This window comes from Bipolaris sorokiniana (genome assembly GCF_000338995.1).
Source record: "Bipolaris sorokiniana ND90Pr unplaced genomic scaffold COCSAscaffold_3, whole genome shotgun sequence".
Taxonomy (NCBI): Eukaryota; Fungi; Ascomycota; class Dothideomycetes; order Pleosporales; family Pleosporaceae; genus Bipolaris; species Bipolaris sorokiniana.
In genome coordinates this window covers 810,495-822,701 of record NW_006911897.1, presented here as the reverse complement: position 1 = coordinate 822,701, position 12,207 = coordinate 810,495, and the positions used below count along the sequence as shown (strand labels likewise).

General features: G+C 50.0%; 4 protein-coding genes across 4 annotated transcripts; 3 read left to right on the top strand and 1 right to left on the bottom strand.

The window, feature by feature from the left end:
* Positions 1–276: 276 nt before the first annotated feature.
* Positions 277–1,000, top strand: COCSADRAFT_168399 (uncharacterized protein; the record flags this gene model as incomplete). Its single annotated transcript, XM_007698710.1, has 2 exons — positions 277–473; positions 526–1,000. The coding sequence occupies 2 exons, from the start codon at positions 277–279 to the stop codon at positions 998–1,000; spliced, it is 672 nt and encodes a 223-aa protein (XP_007696900.1).
* Positions 1,001–3,820: 2,820 nt separating this feature from the next.
* Positions 3,821–4,805, bottom strand: COCSADRAFT_82596 (uncharacterized protein; the record flags this gene model as incomplete). The annotated part of the gene is made up of 4 exons (XM_007698709.1): positions 3,821–4,107; positions 4,160–4,407; positions 4,463–4,714; positions 4,765–4,805. The coding sequence occupies 4 exons, from the start codon at positions 4,803–4,805 to the stop codon at positions 3,821–3,823; spliced, it is 828 nt and encodes a 275-aa protein (XP_007696899.1).
* A 172-nt stretch (positions 4,806–4,977) lies between these two features.
* COCSADRAFT_34031 (uncharacterized protein) lies at positions 4,978–6,415 on the top strand. The gene is made up of 5 exons (XM_007698331.1): positions 4,978–5,079; positions 5,131–5,506; positions 5,569–5,862; positions 5,919–6,152; positions 6,202–6,415. The coding sequence occupies exons 1-5, from the start codon at positions 5,052–5,054 to the stop codon at positions 6,227–6,229; spliced, it is 960 nt and encodes a 319-aa protein (XP_007696521.1). The 5' UTR covers positions 4,978–5,051; the 3' UTR covers positions 6,230–6,415.
* A 270-nt stretch (positions 6,416–6,685) lies between these two features.
* Positions 6,686–10,838, top strand: COCSADRAFT_135871 (uncharacterized protein). The gene is made up of 4 exons (XM_007698708.1): positions 6,686–6,883; positions 6,939–8,694; positions 8,749–8,954; positions 9,008–10,838. Exons 1-4 carry the CDS (start codon positions 6,769–6,771, stop codon positions 10,792–10,794), a joined length of 3,864 nt encoding a protein of 1,287 aa, XP_007696898.1. The 5' UTR covers positions 6,686–6,768; the 3' UTR covers positions 10,795–10,838.
* The last annotated feature ends 1,369 nt before the right edge of the window (positions 10,839–12,207 follow it).

Sequence of the window (12,207 nt, the reverse complement as noted above, 5' to 3'; positions counted from 1 at the left end):
TCTGGATGGTCTCATTGTTGCCAGAGTTAGCCAATGCAGCATGAGCGTGACCTGAGGCGATCGGACACGCCATGGCGAGCGGGGTTTCTACCAAACGGGTAGTGGTACTATGAGATCACATAAAGCTTGATGACCCCTCACGAGAGCACCTCCGCATCTCGTAGCTTCCAGCAGTATACACAGCTCCAAGTCCTCTTACAATCACCCAATTCACATCTCTGAACTCTCCAACTACTCCTACAACTCCTCCTCCAGCTCCACCTACAGCTCCTCATCATGGCAGCAGCAAAGTACTCCCGCCGTCCCAGCTACCTGGAAGGCCCATTGTCTCCCTCGATCATTCCCGATCTAGCTATCCTGCCTCAACCCCTCCCTGCCAACACGGTCTCTTGTGGACAGTTGGTCTCCAAATCATCCAAGCATACACCTAAAACGCTCGAAGACCGTGACTACGATGATGTAGGCACGCGATGGTACGCGATATTTCTCTGAACAACGTAGAGAATGTATACTAACCCCATGTAGGTACAAAGATGTAATCTTCTTCAACTCGGAGAACGGTCACTTCGTTGAGAGCTTTGGTGGCGCCCACCTAGTACAGAAGCCGCTTGACAAGGGCACCGAAGCTGGCACCATCGAGGCGGAGGAGCAAAGTGTGCGAATGCTGAAAGATGCAGAAGCCGCTCTGAAGAAGGTTTGGCAGGATGAAGAAGCCAGGAAGTGGATCAAGGAGCAAGACGAAGCCGGCTTTGTAGTCGCTCATCGACAGGTTGCCAACGCGAGCTACAGGCGTGCTAGGCTCGTCGATGTTGGCAACAACAACTGGGAAGTCGTGCGTGAGGTAGGCAGCGAGGATGCCTCGGGTAAGCGGAGGGACTCGGGCCTACCTATCGATACCAATAGCAAGTGGGACGTTGTAGGCGTTGTCGTCAGGAAGATCATCGTAGATGGTGACGATGTCAAGCTTGGCGAGGAAATGGGTGCTCAGTACTGCAACTGAGCACACGGTGCATGGATGCTTAGCCGCCACGCCGTTCAATTGACAGCCCTTTGGCTGCTGTATCGGCGCACTCTACTCTTGTTTGTATCATCTTAGCGGGTTAAATTCAATAATATGGAAACGATAATTCATATCCAAAGTTTTTTATGAATGAGATAGCTGCTGGTGACCGTCAAAGAATTTCGACGCGGTACATTAACCTGTTTTTTTTCAAGTCTAAGAATCATTAGAATACCTGTCGTAACTAGGTGGGTATTTGAAGTTGTATGATGATCAATGTATATCTGTACTTGGACTAATGCAAGGTTGAAGTTGCACTCTCCACTACCACATCCCAATCCGTCCGCCAATTCCCTACCATACAGCTACAAACCTGCGAAGTGAGCACATCTGCTTTCAAACGTATACGATATGCTTTGCATATATTACCAATACAATGCTTAGAAAGAAGCAATACAAAATCCCCTCTCGTTAGTCCCGCGCACAACACAAACGCGGAAGTACCTTTGTTCACCCTAGCGCCTCACTATGCAGCAACCTCTTTAACGACCACAACACACGGCTACCTGAAACATTCATGAAAGAAATAACCATCACTTTTTAGGCTATTCACCCACTCGGGCTACATGGGTTACACGGGGAACACACGGAAAGTACCGGCAAGCACCAACTGCACTTTCACCATGACTGCCCTAACCAGCAACAAAACATATTAACATACAACTATATAACTATGTCCATTCCCCACCATCTACCATTTCTCCGCCGCAAAAACGGAACCTTGAAATCTACCTACACACATACACTCTTTCAACCTTCAAAATGCACTTCTTAACCCTCCTTCTCGTCCCCCTCCTCGCCGCCGCAATGGCCACAGCTTCTCCTGCCCCTATGCCCCTGGCCGAATCCTTCGAGCCACCCTGGCCAGGCACAGGCCCTCTCTCGGGATCGCTACCGAAGAATATGGCGAAAATCTGGGTCTTTGATGACATGAAGTGCGATGATAGCGGTGGGCGTACCTACATGGTGAATGTCATGCCGGGTCAGGATCGGTGTTTGGCGTTTACGAATGTGGGATCAATTTTCTCGTGGTTCAAGTCGGATATTGGGTGAGTTTTTTTCTCTTTGTTTTTATGTTGTTTTTTCTGGGGGAGGGTGTTGCTGTGTTGGATCAGACGGAACTAACAGTGATACATAGCAAATGCGAAGTCAGTGTGCACAGCGGAAGCGACTGCAAGGGTTGGAAGTGGACGACGCGCAACAAAGCGTGTAATTCAGGGCACTTCGCTTCAGTTCGAGTCAAATGTCCCAAGGCGTGAAAGTGCATGGGCGATCCTTGAACCTGCGAACATACCTAAGGGGAGGATCTCAGATTGGGAAGATTCATCAAGGAGGATTTGGCTTTTTCTTTTTCTTTTACATGACTTGATATCACAGTCTGTATCACACTCATTCCCCAATTAAACATATCGAAAAACCACCCATCTCTTTCTCTCTTTCTCTCTTCCTCAAAGATACCAATCTCAATCCCTCCCCCCAAAAACAGAAAACGCCCCTAACACATAACCCCCTACCCCAACAACAACCATTCCACCACCTCACCACAAATCTCTATTCCTCCCTTTCACGTATTCCACCCAGCATACTTGTAGCACCTCCAACACTGCTGATACTCCTCTTTATACGGCAAGGCCAGATACCGTGCTTTAGCGCAGTCGTAGCAGACGCTGTTGTGGATGCGTTCCATGCACGAGGCGCATGCCATCTTCATATGCATGACGTCTGTACGGCCGGCGCGGTAGCAGAAGTCGATGCAGCGCTGCTGCTCGCCGACGGGGCGGGTGTGGTAATGTTCCTGGTCTTTGAAGAAGAAGTTGAGGGTGATGAAGAGGGTGAGGGCAAGGAGTTTGAGGAGGTGCATGGTTGTGGCGTGTTGAGGCTGGGTTGGGTTAATTTAAGTAAGTAGAGGAGCAAAGGGAGAAGGTACCGTGACACGAGTGGGCGGAGGAGGGTGCCTTGGTGTTTTGATTTGGTTAGGAAGAAAGCTTTTTTTTGTGGTATTGACAGCCTTCGATCCTTGGGGAGGAAAGATGAGTGTTTCTGGTGCTTGAGTTTGGGGAAACTAAAGAGAGGCACAAGGGGAGGGCGAACAGGAAGTCTTATAATACATTATGAAGCAGGGACTAGTAGATATTCGAACACGATTTGTTGACTGTAGCTGGGAACTGTGACGCAGAAAAAAAGGGAAGATGTGAACTTGAGGATGTCATGATATACAAAATGAGGAGAAATGAGTGTAGTGCCAGAGAATCAATTGTGTAGGGAGTATGATGACGCTGGAAAGAGATGCTTGCGGCTACGGATTCTATGCTGTCGGCCCTGAAATTACCGCTATGGGAAATCCAGAGCTCCCGTTTCTCGACTAGACTGAGCTGAGGTAAGATTGGACAGGGTTCATCTTGGATAAGGTCCCATTCCGACCCATGGGAAGAACATCAATGACTGGATAACAGGGCTCAACAAGTAATCAGCGTATCATTTGACGTCTCCAAACCCATTTCCGATGGTCATTCACATTTCTCATTCACCTAATGAAGAGGAAGTCCACATCAGTAGTAAACCCTGATCCAAATAATACATTCTCTCAACCTGTTTCGGTTGGAGGCAACCCCTCTTCCATCTGCGAAAACTATCGACTCATTTGCGGGAGTCTGATTGCTGTGGAAACTCTGGTACTGCCATGTGCGCTATCATAACGCCTGACACCGGATATAAACAAGTATGAACGAAAGTGAAAGCTGAGGAGACGCTGGTAGACATCTACGAGAGCGTGATGTCGCTAGCAGTCCCATCTCCATTTTGCTCCATCTTCACGTCTTCACCATCCCCACCTGCCAGGACTTTGGTCTGTGGACGGTATCCCTCTGGTGGGCCTACACCAGGTGTGCATGCTGCAACATTTCCCTGCTCGTCGACAAACTCGAAGTTGTACCGGGAGAGTAGGTGTGGAATAGCTGAGAGTTGGGGTCCGTAGCGAGCGGTGTTATCGTACAATTCGAACAGCGGGACGGCGAGGAGCTTCATATTCTTTGGAACGCTGAGGACCTCTATATATGGTTAGTAATTCAATCACTCCAACAAAAGTAAGACAAAACATACTGCTGCGGGGAAGCTGGATGAAGTAGAGCTTCTTGCACTCCTTCGGTCTGGTAACGTGGGCAGGGATGAAGGGGTACATGAAGGTCTCAAAGTTGGGACGCCACCACTGCGCCAGTGTATCTCCAACCACCCATTCGTCGTTGACGCCCTCTCCTGTGAACTGCGTGCCGACCGGCGCAAGGCGCTCATTCAGCCTCGCCTTGAAACCCTCAATCTCATCATCTTCAGCGCGGAGGTAATCGCCAGGACTGCCGTATTAGTTAGCATAAGTAGTGTGTGAATGATACCGCAGCATATATTTACAGCTTAAAGAAGGCGTTTGCAATCTGTAGCATGAGAATGTGGGGATGGTTGTGCTCGTGGCAGACCAATATGCCTTCGCAAGTTCGTCGCATGCCGTGTTCCGAGTAGTGCTCTTCGAGGCGCTTCAGTCGCGCAAGAACAGAGGGGTCCTCTTCTGGCTGGCCATCTTTTGTTCCGAAAGTATAATTGCTCAAAGGATACAGACGGATCGTCTTGGGCTGGTTCCCATTGAAGTCCTTAGGAATGACGGGGCTATCTGTATCAGATGAATGTGGATATAAAACTATGAGGTAGGGACTTACGGATATGAGCTTTGAGAAGCTTCCTTTACTATTGTCGACATTGTTGTTGTGGTGGTGGTAGAGTGTTGTTGCGATTGATGCAAGTCGCAGCTACTTCGCGGCAGTCGAGCCGTCGCGGTGAGCTTGCAGGGATTCGGGCGTCTCGCTAGCACGTGATAGCGCCCCGGCCCTTCCCTTCCTCAGTCACTTTCAACTGCACATCTCAAGCCTCCAAACTTGCGCAACTCTCTCACCGGGTAAAACAATAGAACATCCTGATAGCTGTGCTGCGTTTCGATAGTCGAGGCATGTCGTACTCTGCATTAATTACTGGAGGTAAAGCAAGCCTTGACAAGTCCTACGTTGCTGGCTGACCCTAAGACAAAGCCAGTGGTCTGCTCGGACGTCAAGTGCAGCGAGAATTCCTCCTCGATGGCTGGGAGTCAGTTGGCACTGGTTTGAACCGCGTAACTGCACCCAATGTTGTCAAACTCGACATTCGAGACCATGGAGAGATTGAAAAGGCACTAGACAACACCAAACCCCTTGTTGTGGTCCATTGTGCTGCAAATCGCTTTCCAGACTCATGCACTGCGAACCCGGAAGCAGCAAGAGCGCTCAATGTGGAGTCAAGTCGCGCCTTGGCTCAGGCAACCATGGCTCGAGACATCTTCCTCATCTACATATCTACTGATTATGTCTTTCCGGGGCGTCCAGGCGAGGCTCCTTACAAGGCTGACGCCACCCCAAACCCGCCAAATGTGTAAGTCGATTTGGGTGCAGCCTCAATGGTGTTGTCGAGATTAGGCTGACGGTCATTACTAGTTATGGTCAGACCAAGCTAGAAGGCGAACAAGCTGTTCTTGATGTTGCAGAACTCGTCAATGCAAAGAACAAAGTTGTTGTCCTTCGAGTCCCTGTCCTCTACGGAGCCTGTGACGAGCCCAAGGAAAGTGCAGTCAACGTACTCATGTCGCAGCTATGGAATGCTCAACAAATAGGCGAAGGCGACCCCAAGATCCAAGTCGATGACTACGCACTCCGATATCCTACCAACACCCAAGATGTCGGCAGAGTATGTCGCGACATAGCAAAGCTCTATCTGGACCCTGCCAACGCGTAAGTAGTGGAAACTTCACATACAGTCACTTAGTCATTGCTGACGACCTTACCAGAACCCGTGAACTCCCCAGTATCCTTCACTTCAGCTCAGAAGACCAGATGACCAAGTGGCAAATCTGCCAGACTTTTGCCGACATCATGGGATTGCCGCTCGACAACATGGTGCCCTTCAAGCCTGAGGAAGAACCGAAAGACGGTACCATCCGGCCCTACGACTGCCATCTAGATACTAGTGTTCTCCGGGATCTAGGCATCGACGTCTCGACCGTGAACTTTAGGACGTGGTGGTAAGGGTATATAAACGCCTTGTACTCGAAACCGCTAACCATATTGCAGGAGACGCGAAGTCGGGGCATTCCGCTAACACAGCAAACTTCGTCTCAGTTACAAAAACTATACCTTTATCAATATCTCGATAAAATAGCCATCAAATGCATCCCAAAGTCCCGTATACATGATTCCTGTGTATTGCAAGGCTGTCTGCCTCAAATGCCAAGACCACACACAACACCGGGGATCGTCACACCCGTTGCCAGCAAAGCCACCCGCACCTGCATAATTACTCTAAAAAGGAAAGCATGTATCCACTTGCCGCTATGTTGCTGCAATCGTATTGGACAGTAGACAAATAACGTTAATCGCTGTGTTTCCGGCGGCATCGCTCTAGGCTACATGAGGAACGTCGTCGCTAAACCATTGGTCCACATACTTTACTGCGCCGCAGCAGGCGCCTCGAGATTTGGGGGCGCTTATGCTGCCATGAGCTGCGAATAAGTACCTATCGTGTCAACATGTAGAATGTATCAATTCAACTCCTAGTATCTTGCTGTCCGATTTTTCTGTTGTGTTTTTTTCCTTCCATTGGTCATTGCTGTTTTTTTCCTCTCGTTTTTTCTTTTCATCATGGACGCTAGTGCTACATCTGTGTCGCAATCCAGCGTTGCTGACGCTACTACTCGACCGAAGAAATCGGGTGCTTTGGTATCAATCTTTTCGAGAAGCAGTTCAGAAGACCAGTGTACGTCGTTATTCGCTATTTATCGCATCACGAGCAGATATTGACAAAAGCACAGCGCTCAAACGATGGAAACCAACTGCACTCCGCGCACCAGTGCTAATCCTAACCATACTAATATGCTGGTCTTTAATCGCCGTAGTCCAGATACTACTGACCCGGAGTCAGCAAAACCAAGGCATAATCTTTGCACCGAGAATCAGCGATTTACCCTTGAGCCGGACATTCCTATACTTGTACTTTCCAACTATCGTCGCTGTAATATTCAGCATGTACTGGGCTTGGATCGACCTGGAGACCAAACGCATGGAGCCGTATTATCAGCTCAGCAAGGAGAACGGCGCGCTGGGCAAGGACTCGATACTGCTCAAGTACCCCTTCGACTTCCTACCATTGGTCCCAATCAAAGCGGCTAGAGACAGGCATTGGCCTGTTTTCTGGGCTTCCTTCGCAGTCGTTCTAGTGACCTGGGGATTAGTGCCTACGCAAGCCGGTATATTTTCTACGCGCTCGATCACTCGTAATGTCACTTTGCCGTTCGACCGCTCAACAGCATTTGTGCCTGCTAGCGATCAGGCGTCGACGCTGACGCTGCGCTTTGCTCAGTCGACATATGGCATTGCGGTGCTGAATGAGACGCTTACACAGTATATGGGCCGGAATTATACGCTCGCTCCGTTCAGACCAACGCCTGGTTCGAAAACCGATAACAAAACTGTACCGTATGGTAATTGGACGGCGCCGACGACCATGTATAGTTTGGATTTGTACTGTGAGCCTGCCATTATGAGTCCCGGCCGTCTCGGCAACGGCGCCATCGCCAACAGTTCCACGGGATGTTCTTTCAGGATGGGGCTAGATGGAAACCTTACTGTTGGTCCGAATAAGGCGCACCCTGGATCGTCCGTACTGCGGAATAAAGAGTTTACAGCCATGTATGTCGGTTATTCAAATCCATTTGGCTTTGCGGATTATTCACTAGATACATACTGTCCGGAGACAAGCAGCGCAACGTTTTATGCTGCGATACAGCGCAACAAAGCCAAGGATACGGATCCTGTTCAGAATGTTACGGCGATTTACTGCTGGCCTACCTACTACCAACAAGATGTAGTTGCCACTGTGGATGCAGTTACGTTGAAACCTACAAAAGTCGACCTTGTTGGAGAGAAGAAGCCGCTCCAGGATGGCCTCTTCAACATGACTCTTTTGGAACAGCTCATGAGTAGCTACTCGCCGGGGAACGAAGTGAGGGGCGATTTATTACCGAGTAAATCGGTGCCGAAATACTTCGATCCCGTCGCCCGCACGAACCTGAGCCTGAGCAGCGGCCCCAAGGGTGCGGCCGTGGTGCACGCAATGGTGGGTCTAGCATTGAGTGTTAGCAACCGTCCGATAGAAGAATACCTGGACTGGAAAGTCCTCGCCAAATCTTACGCGGATGGCCACAGATTGATGTTCGCACGGGCGATGAGGGATGTGTTGGACCAGGATTTTCGCACCGTCGATAAAGTTACTGGGCGACGAGTGGACACCACAGAAGCTGTCTTGGTTGAGCCAGTCTTTGTCTATATCGTCGAGGGCTTTCTTGGAGTCATATCCATAGCGGCCATTGCGCTGCTGTACTTGTCGGTTACTCGCGAAAAATTTCTTCACTCCAATCCGAATACCATCGCCGCCATTATGTCCATGGTTGCTGACAACGAGCTGTTACTGGCAGACGTGGAAGGATTGGACTGTTGCAAAGAAGAAGAAATAGTGAAGCAGCTTGGCCAAAAAAGATATAAGCTCCTTGACGACGGATCTTCGATTGGGTATGTTTCATTCAGTATTAACAAAGGTGGATGTTTCGCTAAACTCATACACAGTCTCATCGAGCTGGGCCATTCTCCCATAGTCATCGGTAGTACTGATCAGTCATCACCCCCAGCACAACGCCGCGACAAACTGACAGACATTGCGAAACCCGTTCGACCTTTTGAGTTCAGCCTGTGGGTTGCCGGTCCACTCGTCAGCGTTTTTATAGCCTTGGTAGTCGTTCTCACCGTCATATTCGCCAAGGCTCGATTGCAGGGTAGGATTCATTGTCGCTCAACCGGAAGTACTTGAAAGCGCTGACTGAAGCAGGCCTACCCCTCCCTTCTTCCAACACAATCGTACAGAACATATTGGAGAATTACATACCCACTGCGATAGCAACGCTCATCGAACCAATATGGCTTCTTTTCAACCGTCTTCTGTGCATGCTGCAGCCGATTGAGGAACTCCAGGCGTGCAACGCACCTGCGAAAAAGTCAATCGATCTCAACTACAGCTCTCTCCCGCCACAGCTCGTTGTTTTCAAAGCCCTGAAATCAAGACATTTTGTCCTTGCCGTGGTTTGCATAATGGCTTTGCTCGCGAATCTGCTCGCAGTAAGTCTGGCAGGCCTGTTCAACCAGACCACTATCGACATGCGATACACTACAACTACAAGCCCACCATACGATTTCAAATTTGTCCCAATCAATGGATCCATAGGTCCTATAGGTGGCGAAACCTTTGGCGCACTACAAGCATCTGGAGCTTATCAAGGTGGAAATGGAGAGGACCAATTCTTGGTTGCCGACTCACATCTTAGACAAGGTACTTCGCTACCTGCATGGACTGACGAAACAATGTTCTACCTACCGTTTCTTGTAGAGGGAACCAACACCACATCCCTGCATGGTGTGGAAGCTAGGACAAGGAGTTTCGGCGCGAAGCTCACATGCAGCAGTCTCAAATTCGACGAAAGATTCCAAGCTGGATTGCTTGACGAGAGCCCAGGAAGCGGTTCCATCAGACCTTCTGTTAACATCACCGTCATATCTAACGCTGGGAAAGCCGTGCGATGCACTAGAACCGAGGTTTATATGCGCCAGGGTCCAATCTCGTCCAAGGAAGGCAGCTGCGTTACTGGACCAAGTGCGGCTGAACTTGTGTTTGTGTTGGGTCCAACCGCCAATGCTTCTCAGGCCGATGCAGAAGTATGCATGGGATCAGTCGTCCTGGGATGGCTCCGAGATCGCAATGGCTCCTGTGGAAACTTCAAAGCAAGAGTATTGAATGAGCAGAATTCCGCTTTTGTTCATTGTCGACCAAAATTAATGACAGGCTTTGCAACAGTCAGTGTCGACTCCAGTGGTCGTTTGCTGAAGAAAGCACAGAATGTGACAGTGGATAGCCAGGTGCCAATGGAAACCTTCAGTAACGATCCCATCAATCTTATTGGCCAATCCAACAGATACTTGTTCATGACCAGTAGTTCTGCATGGCACAATGACAGCTTCGCCGACGGCTTTATCAATTACTTCGTCAGTCATGTTACCAACAACAGCCGCTTGATCGATCCTACACAAGGGCTGCCCACAATTGGAGACATAGAAGACCCCCTGAACAAGGCATATTCTCTTCTATTTGCAATCTGGATGGGAACCAATAAAGACAAGTTGTTGATACCTAGCCAAGCTCAGAACGCACCAACATCAGAAGGTTGGCGCATAGAGCCGAAAACACGCCTCTTCATGTCGATGCCAATGTTTGTCATTTCCGAGGTCATCTTGTGCACTTATGCCATCGTTGCAATCATGGTGTACATGCGTCGACCCGGCCAGTATCTCGCACGGTTGCCCACATCGATCGCTTCTTTGATTGCCCTGTTCGCCGCTAGTGCAGCAGTTCTGGATATGCGGGGGACGTCGTATCTGGACAAAAGGGGCCGAGCCCAACATCTTGAGAAGGTGGACGCGAGGTACGGATATGGGAGTTTCATTGGCGGTGGTGACGGAAGAGTTCATATCGGCATTGAGAAAACACCGTTTGTGAGAGTCAGGTCGAAAGCCACTTGGTTCGACAAAAAGGTTGCTTCTTGGCGGAGGGGCTCAAGCAGTTGATGCTTAATTTAGAGGGCCGCATTGATCAGCAAAATAAGCTAGATTTCATCTTGTTTGTGTTTTTTTTCCTGTGTTCAACATCTTCCGTGTTCTTGAAACACTACTATGCTGACGCAGCCATGCTTTTGTGTGCAATGTTTCCAAAGTATCAATCCCGAGCGCCTGGGGAAACTGGGGCTAAACGGAGAACTCTTTCCGCGCCAATGGAAATTACTCAGAGCTGTCGAGGAGCACCATTGACTAGTCACTGTCCTCGTCTAAAGGGGCCGAGGAAGAAAATGCACACTGATGTCCACAAGTCGGATGCGGGACATGTGGTAATGTGCTAGATCTTCAAACGAGTTGTAGCTAAGTATGCCGCTCGACATGGGGTAAAACCTAAGAGCGGATGTTTGCACCCATTAAGACAACGAGCGGCAATGCCAATTTCCGTGGAAGATCACATTTCGGGGCGATTTGAGAAGGCCAACGGCAGCGGAAGTGCAACATTGCCGAAAGGCCAAGGAGAAGTAAGGTGGCGCTTTGAAAAGTCGGAATCAAAAGTGAACTTGCAGTGCTTTCAGGGTAGTGAAGATGGCTGCCATTTGCCGAAGTTTGCCTACCGGAGCCCTCGGCCACTTCAGGTTGTATCCCTGAGTTCATTCTGGAGAACTTCTGGAATTCCGTCAAACCTACCGAAGGGGGTAGTGGTATGCTTAGCTGTTGTGCTTGAAAGCTTTTGTCTACTCCTGCATACTGTAGCTCGAGACTAGCAATGCGGCTGCTTGTCGTTCGGTAGCTATGACCCAACACACGTCTGTTGAAGGGATGGGAGGGCGACTAATAGCGTGGGAAAGCTCTGATGGATAGTGCGGTGGCCATGGCTCTAGTTGGTGCTCTAAGCTTTGTCGGCATCGTCATTGTCGTCGTCGTCTTTGGTGGTGTCGGCTACGGGTCGATTGGTCAGTGGGCGTTGTTTGCGGAGCATCCGAAACCAAGCTCCATAGGCCACGTCTAGTCCCCACTGATCAACTTTGAGAGACAGGAGAGGCGGGTAACGTGTAGTTGTTTGCTAGTCATTCCCGTGCGAGTTCCTTGGGTGCGAGCGATATAGTGAAACAAGCTGTAGTTGATGAATGCCCAATCATGGGCGGGGAGGGACGACGATTGGCAGGCGACGGCGCACCTTTCCAGAGCAAGCAGGTGACGAGTGGCGGGTAGCGAGAGAAGCGAGGCCATAGGGTCGCGGCCGCCGGGCCACATGACCCAGGCTACCACGAGGCTACAGTCCAGCGGCCAGCGGCGAGCGGCCACAGCCACACAGCCGGTACTTAGATCGCAATCCTTCCGCTCGCCTATGCCGACGTCAGGCAAGCGGACACGATGTGGCGCAGCAATGCTCACATGAAGGCCATGTCAGTCGCATTTCGCCGA